Here is a 19,257-nt window from a genome sequence, read left to right as displayed (position 1 = left end):
AATATGTACTACAGCCTGCGAAAGAAAATTGTATATGCTGGTCCAGGTCTTCCTATAGCACCACGTTACTTTCCTATATTCGATATTTTGCTGATTTTCGATAAATTATTCGCCAGATTTTTTCAAGTTTAGTATTTAAATATTGTAATGGCTTATGACAAAAGTTGCATATGCATGTCCACGTCTTCGTATAGACCCCAATATAACGGCTACATTCGGTATCTTTAAGATTTTAACCGAATTTTTAAAAGATTTCTTTTTTCTTTTATTTGTTTTTTTCTTTTTATTTCTTTTTTCCAAATTAGTTTGAAATGGTGGAGGGTACTCAAAGTTCGGCCCGGCCGAATTTAGTGCTTTTTTTACTTTACTTGTGCCTTTTTTCAAGAGTTATTCTTAAAATATACATGGCTCTGGTTTTGTTTTTAAAAATATGATTAAAGTCTCCTAAGTTCTAGCTGTCCTTTGAAAATACTCTTAAAATAACAGTGACAGTAGCTCCACTTGCTCTTTGAAAATACTGAACATGTTTCCACAACATTAATTTCGGTTATATTGCTCTGATTGCCCATGAAAATATTATTTTAATATCCACTGACATAGCTGTGTTTGTTCTTTAAAAAGTAATCTTAAAATGTCCCTTTTGGCAAATACTCTTCAAATATTGATGACTATAGCCCTGATTTTCCTAAACATTATAATCTGAAAATAAATGAACCACTATAGCTTTGGTTATTCTTTGAAAAATATTATTCTAATAATCGCAAAAATATCTCTTTTCGTCCTAAATAATCCATGTTCTAGTGGATTAAAATATTAAACAAATTCCACATTTAAACTTTCAATTCCCACTTACAGAAAAATGACACGCCAAATAATAGCCGACAAGAGATAACAGAAAAATAACAAAAGGATTTTTTTTTTGAATAAAGCCACATACACATTAAACGGAAAATCGTAAACATTTTATGGCCACAAAGTCTTTGAAATATTTTAAAGCTACAAAATATTTATTGAAAACAAAACAGCATAACATGATAACATAATAATAGCCTTTATGATATTTATTTTGAAATATTAACATGTTAAGAATTTTCGGTAGAGGGAAGTTTTAAATTTTATATCAACCATATATAAGTAGTATAATTTAAATATAAAATATGTCACACATACGCCAGAACATATGATGGGAGCTAACATTAACACTTACATCTGTATTGTGTTGTATGCCAAAACACACACTCACACACATCAAAGCAAAGTGTATTTGTCGTAAATGTTAACAAGAATTTAACAGGACAATTTGTAACCTTAAGCTTTTTATTGCCAGCATTTGAAGCGAATTCCAAGAATACCTTTTCTTCCTATGGATCACTTAATATTTGGTATAAACAAAAATACTCCAGTAAGGCAATAATTCAAGCGTTTAGTTCTTTAAAAATTTTCCGTTTAAAGAAAAGTAAAAATAAATGTTTAATGTTATCAAGGACTATTTTTTTCAACGAATCATCAGCGTTATATGCAAGGGAACATTTTTAAAAGGTCAGTCGAAACTGAAGACATAGTTTTAGAATATTTTGAGAACAGTAAACTGAACTTTTATCGCTGATATTTAAAGCTAATTCTTGAAAAATGTAAAATCGACGATTGTTGAAAAAAAATTGTAGAAGAACAGACATATTTTAATGTTGATTTTTAAGACGATTTTCAAAGGAAAATTAAAGCTTAAATCGAGAATTCCTACAGGGTGTACTCAAAAAAGCTCCCGGATTATATATTAACAAGTAAAATAGTATTAATCGGTTTTGCCGACAGATATATACCCCCAGCCTTGAGTTATGATTATTCTAATTGTTGACCCTTTATGGGGCTGGTTCCGAAGCAGTTGACCAATATTTTCCAATTTGTATTTGACCTAGATCTTACAACGTGCAATATTTGTACAATTTCATCTCCTTCCTATACTTTATATGAGATATGTGCAAATTTTTGGAAAATGTGGAAATATGCGTGAGGTACCAGATACAGAGGACCGGAATATTCCACTTCATCTAATACAGATAAAAAGGTTGGTATGTGTAAAATTTAAAGGAAATCGAACATTTATATCCAATTTTATACGAAATCATAAATTCCAATTGATTATATATTCATATCAGATTTCTGGCTAAGGGAAAGGGAAAAAATGTTTGGATTTGTGAAATTTGAAGACGGTTGGATACTTATTTCAAGTTTTATTAACGTTTTGTTTTTCAAAATTGTAAACGCTTTGTGGGGGAAGTACCACAAATAGTGCGCCGATATATCCCATTTTCACAGCAGATAATTTGTTAGTAAAAATAATGGCATGTGTGAAATTTGAAGAGAACCGGATGCTAAATAGCACTAAATTTGATATTTGTTGAAGGGATAGAGATACAATTCTAAAATTTGATATTAAGATTATATTGTTGAAGGGATAGAGATACAATTCTGAAATTTGATATTAAGATTACTGATGGTATCTGTGTCTGAGATTTGGTGGTGGTTTGGAAATGCGTCCTAGTTTAGTACGAAAAGTGCTAAATGTTATTAAATTTGGTTTTGAGCGAATATATGCAGGGTGAGATATAAAAACTGCAACAAAGTCAAAGGCCATAATTTTTACATTTTTTTTTTCAAATTGTATTGAATGAAAGCAAAAAATGTCGGAAATAGCATCAAATTTTAGAATAAGTTTAGATTTGTTGAAATTGGTCACCTTTAGCACGGATTATGACCTTCAAACGGCCAATGAAACCGTCACACGTTACCCGAATGTTACTCTGCGGTATTTTGGTCCATTCCCTTCGAAGCGCTTGCTTGAGGTGATCGATACTTTGGTATTTTTTAGTGCCAACCTTGCTTTCCAAAATACTCCAACGGATTGGTATCCGGAGATTTTGGTGGTCATTGTGCGCTGGAAATGAAGCGCTGAACCTCATTTTGTAACCATTCTTGGGTGGCGCGTGCTGAGTGCGATGTGGCTGAGTCCTGTTGGAATGTCCAAGGTCTGCGGCCAAAATGTTTGCGTGCCCAAGGCTTTAATACACCCTCCAGAATATTTTCGCGATAATATTCGGCATTTATTCTGATGCCACGGTCGATTAAAATGAGTGAAGAGCGACCATCGGCTGTTATCGCGGCCCACACCATCACCATGGCCGGCGCTTGAGTTCTGGTGGCCAACCGAAGGTGCACATTTTCAGCTGACCTCTTTGGCAAATAAACACGATCGTTTTGTTGTTTACAAACTGCTGAACAAGGAATGTTTTCTCATCGGAGAAAACTAAATTCGGCAGTTCCCCACTTTCGGCCAAGCGAAGCAACCCTTTAGCTCTTCTAAGTCTATTTTCTTTCTGTTGCGGTGTAAGTTCTTGCACTTTTTGGAATTTCAATGGCTTAACCCCGAGCTTATTTTTCAATATTTGTCGAATGGAAAATGATCAGCTCACGAACCATTTTTCGGCCTCTGCGACGCGGGTTTCGATCGAGTCGCTTCTTTTCTTTTCGAACCATTTCTGCTAATGTTGCTGTTTTCTTCCTTGACGTCGGGTTACGCTACCAGTATCACGGTAACGAGCGATGGTACGAGACACAAAAAATGTATTCACATTTAAATGCTATAGTGCTCTAATGATAGCCACTTGTGTTTTTCCAGCGAAATATTAAGAAATCACACTATCACGCTGGAATTCCATCACGAATTACTTTTTTTTCTGGAAAATTCTCACCAAAATGCTTTTGTAAGCTTGTAAACAATATAATGAGTCACTGGATAAATTTAAACAGCTGTCGGACGAGTGGCTTAGAAATGACAGCAGTCTGAAGCTGGTTGCAGTTTTTACATCTCACTCTGTATATTTATTAATATTTCTTAAAGCCCTATTGAGGTATAAACAATAATGGAATTTAAAACTCTATTTTCGGAACTACTTTAAAATATTTTATTTAGCGCTTCAAAAAAAATTTAAGTAACCAGAACAATGACTCAATTTATGAGCCAAATAACATATTTAAAATATGAATTTATATTCTTTGGTTTTTTAGAAAATATGATTTGAAATTTTTTTAAAGATACACTCTGGAGGGTATTTTTAAATTCTATTTTTATTTATAAATTTTATAATCTCAGAAAATACTTTATTAAAATATCCCCCAAAAAAATATTTTTTAGAATCTTCTTTTTAAGCTCTTTGGGCATGATTATTAACATGTTCTTAATCTCATTACACATTCATGTGATTTAATTCAAAATCTTTTTACATCCAATTTTCCAAATAAATTTGAAATATATCTTCTTAAATACAAAATTGCCATAAAAATCACAATCCATGACAAATTTATTTGCGTATAATTGTTCGTGGAATCGGCGTAAATCATACGTCTACGTGTACAGCGATTATACGCACCATTGATAATTCCTCGAACTGAATATTATTTGTAACACTTTTTCTGCCTATTTGTTTGTTTGTTGCTTTGACAATGTTTTCTTAAACTGGTAATCTTAAATTTATTTTTTCCAACACTTTTTAAAACTGTAATTTTTTCCTCATTCATTCACTCACAGCTATTTTGCTTGCCGTCTTGTCTTATCCGACGCACTTCATTAATTCATTCCTTTGCCGTTAAACAATGTTTGAAATTCAAACAAAATAACATTTCCTTTCAATTATAAATTCCAATGTTTGGCCATTTCACACCAAGCAATTCACACATTTCACCATATTTGTTATTACTTTTATTCTAGGATTCAAGGATTCTTATGCATAAACTTAAACACATTTCGTTTCACTTGATATCCATTTACTTGCTCTTCGTTTTATTTCTCTCTCACAGGCTCTGTTTACTTTCTGTTTTAATACTTTAATTTTCTTAAAATTCACTTATTGCACAAATTTAATCCTTAATCCATGTCAATATTCCTCAAGTGTTTCAGTGTTTTTCTAGCGCCGTTGTGAGTAATCCTTGAACAAATTTCCAGAGTAGTCCCAATAATAGAGTTCCAACCGATTCGACTGATGATAAACGAATGAAACTGTTGCATATCCTGATGCGGCTTTTATAGCAAAAAATATCCACCAGGATCAAAGCACAGACCATACTGCTTCGGCATAAAACGACCATAAAAGTCGTAACTATGTCTAAGGATATGTCTTGCCTAGAGTCGATGGGTGGGTGGTTGGTTGCTTGGATTGGTGTGTGGGACAGGGTGTTAAGCAAGCATGTTGTCTTGGCCATAACAATTATGCAAAATAGCTAAAGAAGTCACACAGCTCAACACAACGTAGCATTTGTTTGACAAGCACACTCTCTCACGTACAGACACACTGAAACCAACGACACCAGGACTCTCTCACACATACTTCATCCTGCGTTTACATATGCCAAAACAAACATCATGAAGTTTTCGTTTAACATTAAAGTCATTCGGCATCTTCGGTTTGTTTTGGATACGAACTTTGGTACTTTCCCACAAACACACACCCATACATACACACATGTACAGATACACATTCGGATACATCATAGCTTTAATACTAACGAAGACATCACAACACAGCATACTTATATTGGGCGTCTTGGATGATTTACCATTTGTTGTTTTGTTTACAAGAGCAAGGTATTTATTGTTGTTGTTCTTTTCAACACCGCCTGTTGCTCAGTTTCAAGAAAATTTGGTTACGAGGCAGGAAACGTAAGGTTTAAGAAGTCTTCTATAGATAGGAGAATTTAGTGAATGAATAGAAAATATTTAAGAGCTCTGCTATTCAAAGAAAGGCCTTATACACATTTAAGATATTTGAGAAGCCATGTACTCAGACCTTCAAGAGGTCTTCCCTGTCATAGAGTCTGTGGGTTGTTCTACATAGAAGTCCTACCCCTGGAGGGTTATTAATAAGCCTAAAAGATACTTGAGAGGTTTTCTACGTTATGATTATGACACCATTTTTTTAACAGAGGGGCCACGTCACCGCATTTGTCATCAAATTCTGTTTCGCATAGAGAAACATTTCGATCACTGTAAATTTTTGGATCACCACATTCGATCGTAATTTATTTTGTCTACTACTTTTTTTACATTGCTGTAATAACAAATTGGAAGCGAGAGAGAATTTCAAAATACGTTTTTTGATCAATATGTAATTTCTGAGAAAGGTATATTGTTTTTATGCCCCCCTCCTTGAAAAGGTGGGTATATTAACTTTGTCATTCCGTTTGTAACATCCCTAAATATTCGTCGTGGACCCCATAAGGTATATACAGGGTGAGATGAAAAAAAAATCAAATGGCTCTCAATAAGTAAAGTGTTTCTTAGACTACTAAAATATGACTATTGCAATCCTATTTACTGGACATTTTTTAGAAGACAGTATCGAAAATCTATTCTACCAAAATTAAAGCTTTTCTATGAAAAGCGAAGACCTATATCTCTTCTATTGAAGGTATTTTTAAGTCATCTACAAACAAGTAAAAAAACATTAAAAACTTTTAATTCTCTCCACCATTGACTAAAGAAAACATTTTAATATAAAAGTATCTGAGTTCAAACGTGTGTGCCCCTTTAACTACGAATACCAGTAATACCATTTCGAAAATGCTGTTTAAGTTTTTAAAGAACCATAAACTCAGTTAGGCCATTTTATGGGGGCCATACCATGACGGGAACCTCCATAGACAATTTTATACTTCAAGGATTGTCATCTACTAAATCTATTAAAATACCAAATTCGTAACAATTTCCTTGGTAAATTCGACTAGGATTACCGAATACCGGTGGGTATAGTTATATGTGCCCTATAGGAAAACGTAGACCTAAACATTCAATGTTCTGCCACCGGAGCTAGAACCCATTACGAACTACAAATTCCCATTTTTGGACAAATCCGTGGAAAATATGACACAAACCATCAAAATACCGAATATCGGAAGGTATCGTTAGATGCCGGCCATACATAAACGTGGACCTATACATACTAAATTTCGCCACCGTAGCTAGAACCCATTATGACCAACAATTGCCAATATTTAGACAAATCTGTGAGCAAATGTGGCGAAAATCATCAAAATTCCGAATATCGAAATAAAATTCAAAGCCGATTCAACGATGTCCCTCTGTTGAAATCACGATAGAGCCTACATTGTTTGACGAGAGCTGCACAAATTGGCAGAACGATTTGTATTGTGTCCGCGTTTTAGTATAGCCCCCATATAACGGTACCTCCATATTCGGTATTGTGATGAGTTTTGCCACATTTTTTCACGAATTTGTCCAAAAATTGGTATTTGTAGTTTATAATGGGTTCTAGCTCGTTTGGGGAACATATTATGTATTGGTCCACGTTTTGCTATAGCCCCCATTTAATGGTACCTTTCGACATTCGGTATTTTGATGATTTTTGCCACATTTTTCAACGGATTTGTTTAAAAGTTGATATTTATAGTTCATAATGGGTTCTAGCTCCTATGGCAGAACATAGCAAATCTAGGTCCACGTTTTCCTATAGGGCACATATAACGATTCCCACCGATATTCGGTATTTTGATAATCCTAGTCACATTTACACACGAAATTTTTTCAAATTATGTATTTAAGAAGATTTGGTAGATGACATTCCTTGAAGTATAAAATGCCGTTCCCGGTGTATGGCCCTCATACAAGGCCTCACCCACTTTGTGGTTTTTTGAAAAGTTTAGTAGGAGTATCCGAACGGTCTTACTGGTATGTGTAGTGTACACGTTTGAATTCAGATACTTTTATATAAAAATCTTTACTCAAATCTTTACTCAAATCTTTACTCAAACTTAATGTTTTTATACTCTCCACCATAGTATGGAGGTCCATGTAGATCCACGTCTTCGTATAGCCCACATATAACGGTACCTCCCGATATTCGGTATTTGGATGATTTTAGCGACATTATTTACCGGAATTGTTTCAAAATTAGTATTTAAAGTTCGTAGTATATACTACAGCATGAAACAGAAAATGGACCATGTAGGTCCACGTCTTCGTATAGCCCCCATATAACGGGACCACCCCATATTCGGTATTTTGATGATTTTAGCGACATTATTTACCGGAATTGTTTTAAATTTGGTATTTGAAGTTCGTAATAGATACTACAACATGAAACAGAAAATGGCCCATGTTGGTCCACGTCTTCGTATAGCCCCCACATAATGGTACCTCCCGGTATTGGGTATTTTGATGATTTTAGAGACATTATTTACCGTAACTATTTCAAATTTGGTATTTGAATTTCGTAATGAATACTTCAGCCTATGACAGAAAATTGTGTGTGCAGATCCATGTCTTCGTATAGCCCACATATAACGGTACCCCCTGATATTCGGTATTTTGATGATTTTAGCGACATTTTTTACCGGAATTGTTTCAAATTTCGCATTTGTAGTTCGTAATGGATACTACAGCCTATGATAGAAAATTGTCTGTGCGGGTCCACGTCTTCGTATAGCCCACATATAACGGTACCCCCTGATATTCGGTATTTTGATTATTTAGCGACATTATTTACCGTAACTATTTCAAATTTGGTATTTGAATTTCGTAATGAATACTACAGCCTATGACAGAAAATTGTCTGTGCAGATCCACGTCTTCGAATAGCCCCCATATAACGGTACCCCCCGATATTCGGTATTTTGATGATTTTAGCGACATTTTTTACCGGAATTATTTCACCTTTTGTATTTGAAGTTCGTAATGGATACTACAGCCTATGCCAAAAAATTGTCTGTACAGGTCCACGTTTTATAATCCCCATGGTACTTCTCTATATTCGGTATTTTGATGATTTTAGCTACATTGTAAAGAGATTTTTTTAAGTTTCACATTTGAATATTGTAATGGCTTATGACAAACAAATCCTATGTAGGTTCACGTCGTATATACCCTAATATACGGCTACATTCGGTATTTATAAGATTTTAACAGAATTTGTAATGGATTTTATTTTTTTGAAAATTGCCAAATTTTGTACCAAATGGTGGAGTGTATTCAAAGTTCTGCTTGGCCGAACTTACAGCTTTTTTACTTGTTTGTCATCTATAGTTTTTCCCAGAACATATCCTGCCTTTGATCGAATAGTCTTCCTGAGTTCGGAGTTTTCTTACAGCTAGGAAACATTAGTTATTTCGAACGTCTTCACGAACTTGATTTGTGTTGATCGTCGAGAGTTCTTAGTTCGTATCTTTTGCAGGGGCTTTTTTGCAGAGCTCTGAAATAGTGTGAAATCCGTTCGATTTTGAGTTTGTTTTACATCCACTCGAAAACGAGCAGAGCATACTCACTGTTATTCGAGAGATAAAGAAATTATTTTTCCATTTTCTACTCACAAAAGTACTACGTCTCAAATTCGATTAGGGAGTGAAATTCTCTCGTTTCGTGGACGCGGATTAGCGACAATGATCTTCCACACATTCGTTTTTTAGTAGTGCAGACGTTATTGTATGTTTACATTTTTTTTCAAAATTATTCGTTTGACAAGATCTCATTGTCAAAATATATATTTATAAATCCATTGTAAAAAACAAATCAGAGATGGATGGAGATGGAGTTGGAAACCTAGTTTTCATGCAGTGAAATTTGACATGGTAAATTACAGAAAATGCAGATTTGTGTATGCTTATTTGAAATGACACCTTCTTAATTTTACCATAGTCTGCAGCTGTGGATAAAAAAACCCATACTTACAAATAAGGCAACGGAATGACGAAAACTAAAAAAAAAATACTCGACATAAGTAGAACCTTGTCGGCTTCTAGCGTATTTTACTCCAATTTTTCGAGAGATACAAAAAAGAATATACTCGATATCTTTTTTTCTCGCAAGAGTGCTCTCGTTCGAATTTGAGAGAGTTTCACTCCTTACTCGTATTCGAGGAACCCTCTCGGAACTTTGCTTGCAATACATTCTGTTGTTTTTTCTTCTTGGATTTAGTACAAGATCCCGCACCCTTCCGCAGCATTATCGAAAACTGTTTGCTACTACACACACTCAAATCAATAAAAAACTATTTAACATTTCTGAGAGAAATATCTTATATATAAACATTTCTGGGATCGATGAAGATGTCGATATATTGTCGGATACAGATTGGTTCCACTCTAACATCATAATGAGTCTTCAAAAGATTGAGCTGCCTGTCACTGTGAGTGAGTACTTGGCTATCATCATAATTTTTATAATTTTAGTAAAATTGTAAATGCTAAAATGCTCATACTTCCCCTCGCATTGTTGGCCACTTGCCGGTCCCATTCATTTATGTTGTCCAAATTTGTCATAATATATTTACCCGTAGAAATAATGTTCATCAATGTCATAGTCTCGTGCCAAAGTGTATTTTTGTTGTTTATGTAGGTGTGTCACTGTCATCGTGAGTACACATTTGCGTGTGTATGTGTCTTTGTGCGTTGTCACAGACATTTGCGTATCCTTTCGATTTTCATGAATGGTTTTCATCACTTCATTTGTTTACAACTGTAACGGTTGGTACGTGTGCCGGGGCGTGGAGGAGCAGTTCAGGGTTAAGTTATGGTAAATCTCTGAGCACAACAACATTGTCACTGTGGTTAGTAAGTTCAGTCAGTCACTCGGTCCATAGGTCGAAGATCTAGTGTTAATAATGACGATGCTGTGACTGTTGCTGCATAATTAAAATCTCCGTCTTCTTTTCAGGATTTTCCATTGATGTTTCTACGCTACTATGTGTGTGTTTGTTTGTGTGTGTGGCTGATGCTGATGTCGCTATTTAATGTCCTTTTTGTCAGGCATTTCGGTGTCGGTGTTCATATCGTCTGGCTTCATATTCTTTTGTGGGACAAAACACATTCTATCGTTACGTTTCCATGAAAATTCATTTGTATTTTTGGGGGGAAAAACGATAACAAATAAAAATTCAATAGAAAAATAGAAACTCTCCAAAAAAGGTCAATTGTATTTCATTGGCAAGAAATTACATTTCTAGATTTACATGTAAAAAATTTGAAATAGTTGGGGTATTTTGATTCACTTGAGAATTCTTGGGGTTTGATTGGTTTTTGTTTTTTTCTACTAGGAAAATACATCAATCGTACCACTATTGAATCGATAAGATTAGCAATATACTAGTATTGAGTTTTGCGAATTTATTTATTTATTTATTTATTGCTCTGTTGAATTTAGAAAGCTATGCGGAGTTAGCCAAACATTCCATATTTTTAATATAATTTGCTGATTTCTGTAGTATTTCCCGAACATGACCATGTTGAGATTTTTGATTCCTTATCCTGCCAATTGACAACCTCAGACACCCTTAGGTATAGAAGGTCTACCCATGGCTCTGTAATTGTACCATGGGTCTAGAGAAGTCAGCTTTATCAATGACAAAAAATTAAATGCATTTTTGAGCCGTCAATGGAGTGAGTGCCATATAAAAACCTTAGACCATATAGATAATTCCCTACCAGAGGGGTTGGTATCCATTACGAACATCAAACAATTCTATTAAAAAATGTGTATAAAATCATCCAAATACCGAATATCGTGAGCTTAACTTTAAAATGGGGTCTATATCACCAGCATAGTCAATTAACTCCCACAGAGGGTGGGACCTCAATTGTTTCTTTCTATTTTTCAACATGCAGTGGACAGGTCTCCAATATTAGGTGTGTCTGGTTAATTTTCCTGCAGGAATTCTCCAGCAACATCTATCTGAGAGAGTAAGGTAGTTTTATTCTCTTTCGCAAGGAAAATGCGAAAAGTAAATAGACGGCATTCCTGCAGAAGCTTGTAACTAATCAGCTGATTTGTCAAAACAAACAAATTTGTCCCCCATTAAAAGAATGAAAAGAAAGGAACCACCACCAATTTTACAAGTTTTATAAATAAAAAGGAAATTAGCAATAACATAAAAATATGAGCAACGAAAGAAAGATAGATTTTATGTGTTCCCCAGAATCCTTTAAACGTCTTTTATTTTCTTATTACATATTAATGTTTACGTTTTTCACATTTTGTAAATTAATTCTCCAAAAACAAAAAGAAATAAACAAACAATAGAAAACATCTGATTGAATGTCGATGAATGCGAAGAAGATGAGTTACAAGTGATTGCAAGAAGAAATTCATCCAGCAAGAATTTGCAAACTCTCATTGAAAGAACTGTCAAAATTTCTCTCTCCAACCGCTCTCTTTTGCAAACTTTCGGGTTAACAGACGACTTCCAGTAACAATTTGTAACAATTGTTACAAATTTTAGGGTAACCACACACCTATTTTTCAGCAATCACACTACAGGGTGAGATGAAAAAACTGCAACTATCTTCAGACTGCTGTCATTTCTAAACCACTCTTCCGACAGCTGTTAAAATTATTCCAGTGACAGCCCATTATATTGTTTACAAGCGTACAAAAGCATTTTGGTGAGAATTTTCCAGAAAAAAGTAATTCGTAATGGAATTCAAGCGTAAAAGTGTGATTTCTTTATATTTGGCTGGAAAAACACAAGTGGCTATCATTAGAGCACTATAGCATTTAAATGTGAATAAATCTTTTGTGCCTCATACCATCGCTCGTTACCGTGATACTGGTAGCGTTGCCCGACATCAAGGATGTGGACGGAAGAAAACAGCAACATCAGCAGAAATGGTTCGATATGTAAAGAAGCTACTTGATCGAAACCCGCGTAGCAGTGGCCGAAAAATGGCTCATGAGCTGAACATATCGCAATATTCCATTCGGCAAATATTGAAAAACTAGTTCTGGACAAAGCCATTGAAATTCCAAAAAGTGCAAGAACTTACACCGCAACAGAAAGAAAATAGACCCAAAAGAACTAAAGAGTTGCTTCGCTTTGCTGAAAGTGGTGAACTGTCGAATTTGGGTTTCTCCGACGAGAAAACATTCGTTGTCCAGCAGTCTGTAAACAAACAAAATGATCGCGTTTACTTGCCAAAGAGGTCAGCTGAGGTCAGTTCAAGCGCCGGCCATAGTGATGGTGTGGGCCGCCATAACAGCCGATGGTGGCTCTCCGCTCTCATCAATCGACCGTGGCATCAGAATAAATGCCGAATATTACCGCGAAAATATTCTGGAGGGTGTATTGAAGCCTTAGGCACACAAACATTTTGGCCGCGAACTTGGACATTCCAACAGGACTCAGCACCATCGCACTCAGCACACGCCACCCAAGAATGGTTACAAAATGAGGCTCCTTGCTTCATTTGCAGAGCACAATGGCCACCAAAATCTCTGGATACCAATCCTTTGGACTATTGTGTGTGGAGCATTTTGGAAAGCAAGGTTGGCAATAAAAAATACCAAAGTGTCGATCACCTTACGCAAGCGCATCGCCGGGAATGGGCAGAGCAACATTCGGGCAGAGTGTGGCGGATTCATTGGCAAAGGTTACCAATTTAAAACAAAATGTAGAAATTATGACGTTTGACTTTGTTGCAGTTTTTTATCTCACCCTGTATTTTCTTGGAATTTGACTCTGAACAGCGTTCCGGCTTCATCTGTATGGTTGCGATCCGTCTTCGTCAAGTTGAATCCGAACCTGCATTCTCTCACTTCGAACATTAGGGGGCTGACAAAAAGTCAAGAGTTTCCAGACGAGAGTTAGTGCCATCTCTTCGCTTAAAGCTTCCATTGGACATCAGATTCTTTCTGATCTTATTACGAAACAGGCACGTCAGCTCTTTCTATCTACTCAACGAAACCAGCCCATGCGTTACTTTAAGTCTTCCTGATATGCAAATATCTTGAATCCTTGCTAGGTACTTAATCTAGCTTTCCTTTGCTGCTATTATTTTCTCAGATACGAGTTGCATATTCTACTACACTGCAAGTAACTTCCAACATGAAAAAGTTTATGAATATTTTCATTTCCTTTCCTTTCCTAGATATATTACATGCTCTTACCTTTTTCCAATTTGGAAGAGTAATGTGGGAGTAAATTCCATTGATTGGTCCAATAAAGAAAGAATCATTCGATATAGCCTTTTCCAAACTTTCTCGAACTCTTTTAATTTAACCAAATCTTCCTCACTTCCGCATCTGCTGCCCTGAAAAAACTATAATCCCAACAAATTTGTTGCAATAGCTGAGTGCTCCTCTATATTCTTCGGCATCTCCCAAGCTTCACTTCTCTTAGGCTTTCCTGACATTGAAACATTTGTTTAACTCGCATCTTTGAATTATATTTTGAGCTTTTAGTATCCACAAACTGTGAATTCGCCCATCAGTGGATGAAAATCATAGCAGTGGGACCTGACATGACCAAATACTTTTCTGGGTACCAATTGAAAACAATGTCTGTATTTGATTACTTGCTGTTAGCTAAAGTCATTTTAAATATTCTTTATTTTTAGACTTAAACAATTGAACACTAGTCTTAACAATTATAAACCGGAAGATTTTAAGAATTGTAGTAATAATATAAATATTTAATTAAAATTGCATTTCCATTTTTGCTTTCTTTTATCGATTTTATTTACGTTTTATGCCACCCAAGGTTTTAATGCCAGTCATTTGGGGAACTTTTGCGGCTGCCTTTTTGGCTTCTTCAATGGCATGTAAGACACGACGCGGCTCGGTTAAAAACCAGATCCACAGCAATTGGCTATAACGCCACAATTTGTCCTTTTCCTGATATTCAAAAGCAAACAAAAGTATTAGAAATATATTTCAGGCGTAAATAGAGATCAATGAAATGTCTTTTCATTTTTTTAATCTATAAGGAATGATGCCATTTTTCATCCTCCCCCTTCCCAAACTTACCAAACGTTCGGTTACATTCTCATGAAATTCTGTACGTAATTGCCTTAAATGTTTCTCGATACGATATTGTTGAGTTTTAACATTAAAAATTGGTCTTAAATAGTGGACATTTTCAAACATGGGGGCATTAACCGGACTGTCATAAACAAAAGGACGTAAAATGCTTTCAATGCGATTACTAAAAACAAAAAGACGACAAAAACCCAATACATTAACATAATTAATAGCACTAAAAGCATTTGCAATAAACAAATACAACAACATACATTTCTTTAAACTTTTCCATGGCCGAAGAATATGGTTTACGATTCAATAATCCTTGTAGTGCATAAGCCATTAAACGTTTAAACTTTTCATACTCATAGAGGCATGCCTTCACCTCACAACGTAGCTGCTGTTGCAAATGTTGAGCCAACATTTGGCTCAGTTGCTGGATAAATTCAGTTGTTAAACCTTGAGATTGGGAATTTTTCATATATTGTATACGCATGGCACAGCGTTGTGAATCACTGGTTAATTGTTCTGTATTGTCGAAACGATTACGTTTCTTTTCCATATCCATTTGTATGGTCATCCATATTAGCTCAGCATTAGACAATGCTTCGGAAATAATTTTTCTAAGATTACGATCATTTTCGTGGCGTTTTAGTGCCCTCTCCAATTTTTGTTTTGTATTTTCATAGAGTATCAACTCGACAGTTTGTTGAGCCTTCTGCTGCACCTGGTGTTGTAGATCAACCATTAACGTTTGATGGGCAATTTCCAAACGAGATTTGGCCTGAGCCAATTCATGAGTTTCTCTTTCCATATCGGAAAGACTGATGACATGGATTTGTGTGAGATTCAAGGCATCAATGGCACATCTCAGGGCATGACTTTTGGCCTTTTCCATTACATAGGCTAGAGTATATTGTTCAATGCTGCAAAGAAAAAAAGGAAAGCATGTGAATAAAATATATTTTGAGTTTTTCAAATAATATCTGACAAGAGATATCTGTAAAATAGTTTCAATAATATTCAAAGTTTCAAGTTATATATATTTGAAACTTAATTCATATATCAGGTGAATTCTTTCTGACAAACGTCACCGCAGTGGTCTACGAAGTATATAATAATTTGTATGTATCCTTTGGATGTCCCCCAGTTCGAACTGTTGCAATATTGCGGACTAGACATATTTGACAATGACCCTAAGATTTTGGTGTAAGTAGTGCTTGAGATTGTTTATCCATCAATCTGCACATTCAATAGGTAAATATTCCTCACACATACTGAGATACGACCATTGCAAAGTTTTTTTTTTTATTAATTATAGAGGACGGGGACTATATCTAAAGCTAGGAGGAGTAATTGGTTAAACCTTTCCTTTCAAGAAAAAAATTTAATTCGGCCGATTCGATCATCTATAACAACCTTGCCTGCTTATTTGCCAGTATTAGAACTTTGATAATATACTGTCAGATCACCATTAAAATTAAGCTTGTTATTGTTGTAGCAACCCGTACTGCTATGTTCATTGTGATTATATTTTCTGTAATCTGGTTCGGCTTCTAACTCAAGTTCTAAAAGGAGATCGTCCATGAACATTGTGGTTGTTGTTGAAACAGAGATATATTTTGCATCCTCTCTGCTAACCTGGCTCCAACTCCAAGTCCAAGAATTCAGATAACTTTGCTGACTGCAGTCAAATATCTACAGAAGTGAGTCGGGTATATTTGGCATGGCAATTGAAGATCGGCATCGTATTGTGCGGGCCTGTATCGCACGCTGGACACATCTCCATCAAATCGTGTCCTATACTAATTGAGACAGCTGCCCAACCGGAATGTAGTTGGGCCAAAACTACCCTGCTTTGTCTAGGCAATGGATGGTGGTGGACACAGACGACGACATTTATATTATAGATGCATCAGTACCAATGCCACTCATCTGCCCGATAGGCTTCTTGATCTACAGGCTATCTCCTATAGCTTTGAACGTGGTTTGGATGGCTTCAAACTCCAAGGAGGTGTTAGAACTAGAACAAAAGCATATGATTATGCTGACGTACGGGGAGAACCTTTGCCTCCTCATGTGGATGGTCCACCGATATATTGCATTCTGACAGATCTAGATATTTCTCCACTGCGTAGCTCTTATATTCGCACCACACTGGGTACGCATATCTCATCACAGACCGACCTATAGCGTTATAAAACTATGTTTCCTTGTTTACGCCCCAAGCTCTGCCTCCTAGCGCCATTAGGACCTTGTTCCTACTTTTTAAATTATCACAGATAGCTGTGACACATGCGGACGACTTTTACATTCAGCATCATCATTTACTTTTTTGCAGTATTAGCGATCTGGAAATAGACATTTACTTCTCTGCCTTAGACTCACCCTTTCTTTAATTTCCCCAATTTCTCGATCGTTTCTTGGTTTTCTGTTAGACTTGTTTCGAGTTCGATAAATTCTTGGATTTTGAAATTTTCCTTAATATAAAGGGAAAAGTATTGGGTAAATGATTCACACTTCAAAAAGTATTGATCCAAAGGCAGCTGGTGCATGAACAAAGGTGGGGATTGCTAGACGTGTTGAACAGTTTGAAGTTAGTAATCAGAACATTGCAAAAACTTCGTATTATTTACCATTTTTGAAAATGTCTTCAAGACCTCTTCACATTTTTTATGATTTTCCATTTCCATGTCTTCCAGTTGTTTGGCCTTTGCCTGGCATTGTGACAATAAGTCTTTTTCTTTGTTTTTCAACGTATTAAAACGCTCTTCCAAGCGGCTAAATTCACAATTTAAAAGATGTTTTGTTTCTCTAAAAAAAAAGATATTAAAGAATTTATTTCAAAAACACATTATTTTAAAGCTCTCCCTACCTCATATCCTCCACCATAGTATTGTAATCGTTGTATGCCATTTCCATAATGTCATAGTCCTGTTGCAAATTATCCACCTCATCCTTGGTGTGCGAAAACAATCCCATATATTCCTTTTCCAAATCATCCAGACGTGGCTTCCTTTCCACCGCTCCCAAATACTCATTGCGCTTCACATATTCTTCGTGATCCAAAATCTCAGTCTCCAATAGAATATTTGAATCCGTAATATTATTTGCAAAGAAATCAAAGAATTTGTGGAAACGTTCATCGTAGAATATCCACTGATTGGAAGAGTCAAAGTCCAGCTTTTTAAAAACTTCCATATTCTAAAAAAAACACAGAATATTTACTCGGTTATTTAGATATAAAGTTGTATTTTCTTTATTTATTGTGTTTACATTTATAATATCACCCATTTTTATATAAATATATTGACTTTGTTTGAAAAAGTGCAAAATTGGGTGGCGCGGTGCGCTGAAAATTTAAAAACAAAACATCAAACCCAATTGTCAAATGTCAGTTGTTGTTTACATTTGATCTCATTGATGCCACTTTGCTCAACTGAGGCATGCATGTGTAATATCGCCGATTTATAGATTGTTTACACGGCTATATTCATGGTAGATTCATATTAATTCATATTCATTGTTCAAGAATCCTTTTATTAAACGTCAATTAAAATTTATATTCTCATAAACTCATGATCAAAATTTATATTTATAAATCCATACATATACACACAAATCAGAGATGGGAACCTGTTTTTTATTCAATGAAATTTGACAAGGTAAATTACAAAAAATGCAGAGATGGATAGTCTTATTTGAAATGACTTTTGGGTGAGATAAAAAATCTGCAACAAATTTAAAAGGCCATAATTTTTACATTTTTTTTTAAATTTTATTGAATGAAAGCAAAAAATGTCGAAAATAGCATCAAATTTCAGAATAAGTTTAGATTTGTTCAAATTGGTCACCTTTGGCACGAATTATGGCCTTTAAACGGCCAATAAAACCGTCACACGCTGTCCAAATATTGCTCTGCGGTATTTTGGTCCATTTCTGGCAATGCGCTTATTTGAGGTGATCGACACTTTGGTATTTGATAGTGCCAACCTTGCTTTACAAAATACTCCAGACACAATAGTCCAACGGATTGGTATCCGGAGATTTTGGTCATTGTGCGCTGGAAATGAAGCGCGAAATTGCCAACCGAAGGTGCACATTTTCAGCTGACCTCTTTGACAAGTAAAGACGATCATTTTGCTTGTTTACAAACTGCTGGACAACGAATGTTTTCTCATCGGAGAAAACCAAATTCGGCAGTTCACCACTTTCGGCCAAGCAAAGCAACTCTTTAGCTCTTTTGAGTTCAATTTTCTTTCTGCTGCTGTGTAAGTTATTGCACTTTTTGGAATTTCAATGTTTTTTTTTCAATATTTGCGAATGGAATATTGCGATATGTTCAGCTCATGAGCCATTTTTGGCCACTGCGACGAGGGTTTCGATCAAGTCGCTTCTTTACTTTTCAAACCATTTCTGCTGATGTTGCTGTTTTCTTCCGTCCATTATCGCGGTAACGAGCG

General features: G+C 35.5%; 1 protein-coding gene across 1 annotated transcript; it reads right to left on the bottom strand.

Moving 5' to 3' along the window:
- Positions 1 to 14,340: 14,340 nt before the first annotated feature.
- On the bottom strand, positions 14,341 to 18,290 carry LOC101888528 (augmin complex subunit dgt3). Its single transcript, XM_005183218.4, has 7 exons — positions 18,071 to 18,290; positions 17,670 to 17,998; positions 17,431 to 17,608; positions 17,183 to 17,367; positions 15,067 to 15,720; positions 14,801 to 14,978; positions 14,341 to 14,668 (listed from the first exon to the last, which is right to left on the bottom strand). The coding sequence occupies exons 1-7, from the start codon at positions 18,086 to 18,088 to the stop codon at positions 14,510 to 14,512; spliced, it is 1,701 nt and encodes a 566-aa protein (XP_005183275.1). The 5' UTR covers positions 18,089 to 18,290; the 3' UTR covers positions 14,341 to 14,509.
- Between the last annotated feature and the right edge of the window lie 967 nt (positions 18,291 to 19,257).

This window comes from Musca domestica, unplaced genomic scaffold (genome assembly GCF_030504385.1).
Source record: "Musca domestica strain aabys unplaced genomic scaffold, Musca_domestica.polishedcontigs.V.1.1 48, whole genome shotgun sequence".
NCBI classification, from domain to species: Eukaryota; Metazoa; Arthropoda; class Insecta; order Diptera; family Muscidae; genus Musca; species Musca domestica.
This window is presented reverse-complemented; position numbering and strand designations above follow the sequence as displayed.

Excerpts from the sequence above, each read along its gene's own strand:
- LOC101888528 (XM_005183218.4), bottom strand. Across the intron at positions 17,368-17,430 it reads TGAAGACATTTTCAAAAATG|CAATCCCCACCTTTGTTCAT; the intron begins GTAAATAATACG and ends CAACACGTCTAG. Across the intron at positions 15,721-17,182 it reads TTGGGGAAATTAAAGAAAGG|CATTGAACAATATACTCTAG; the intron begins GTGAGTCTAAGG and ends TTTTCTTTGCAG.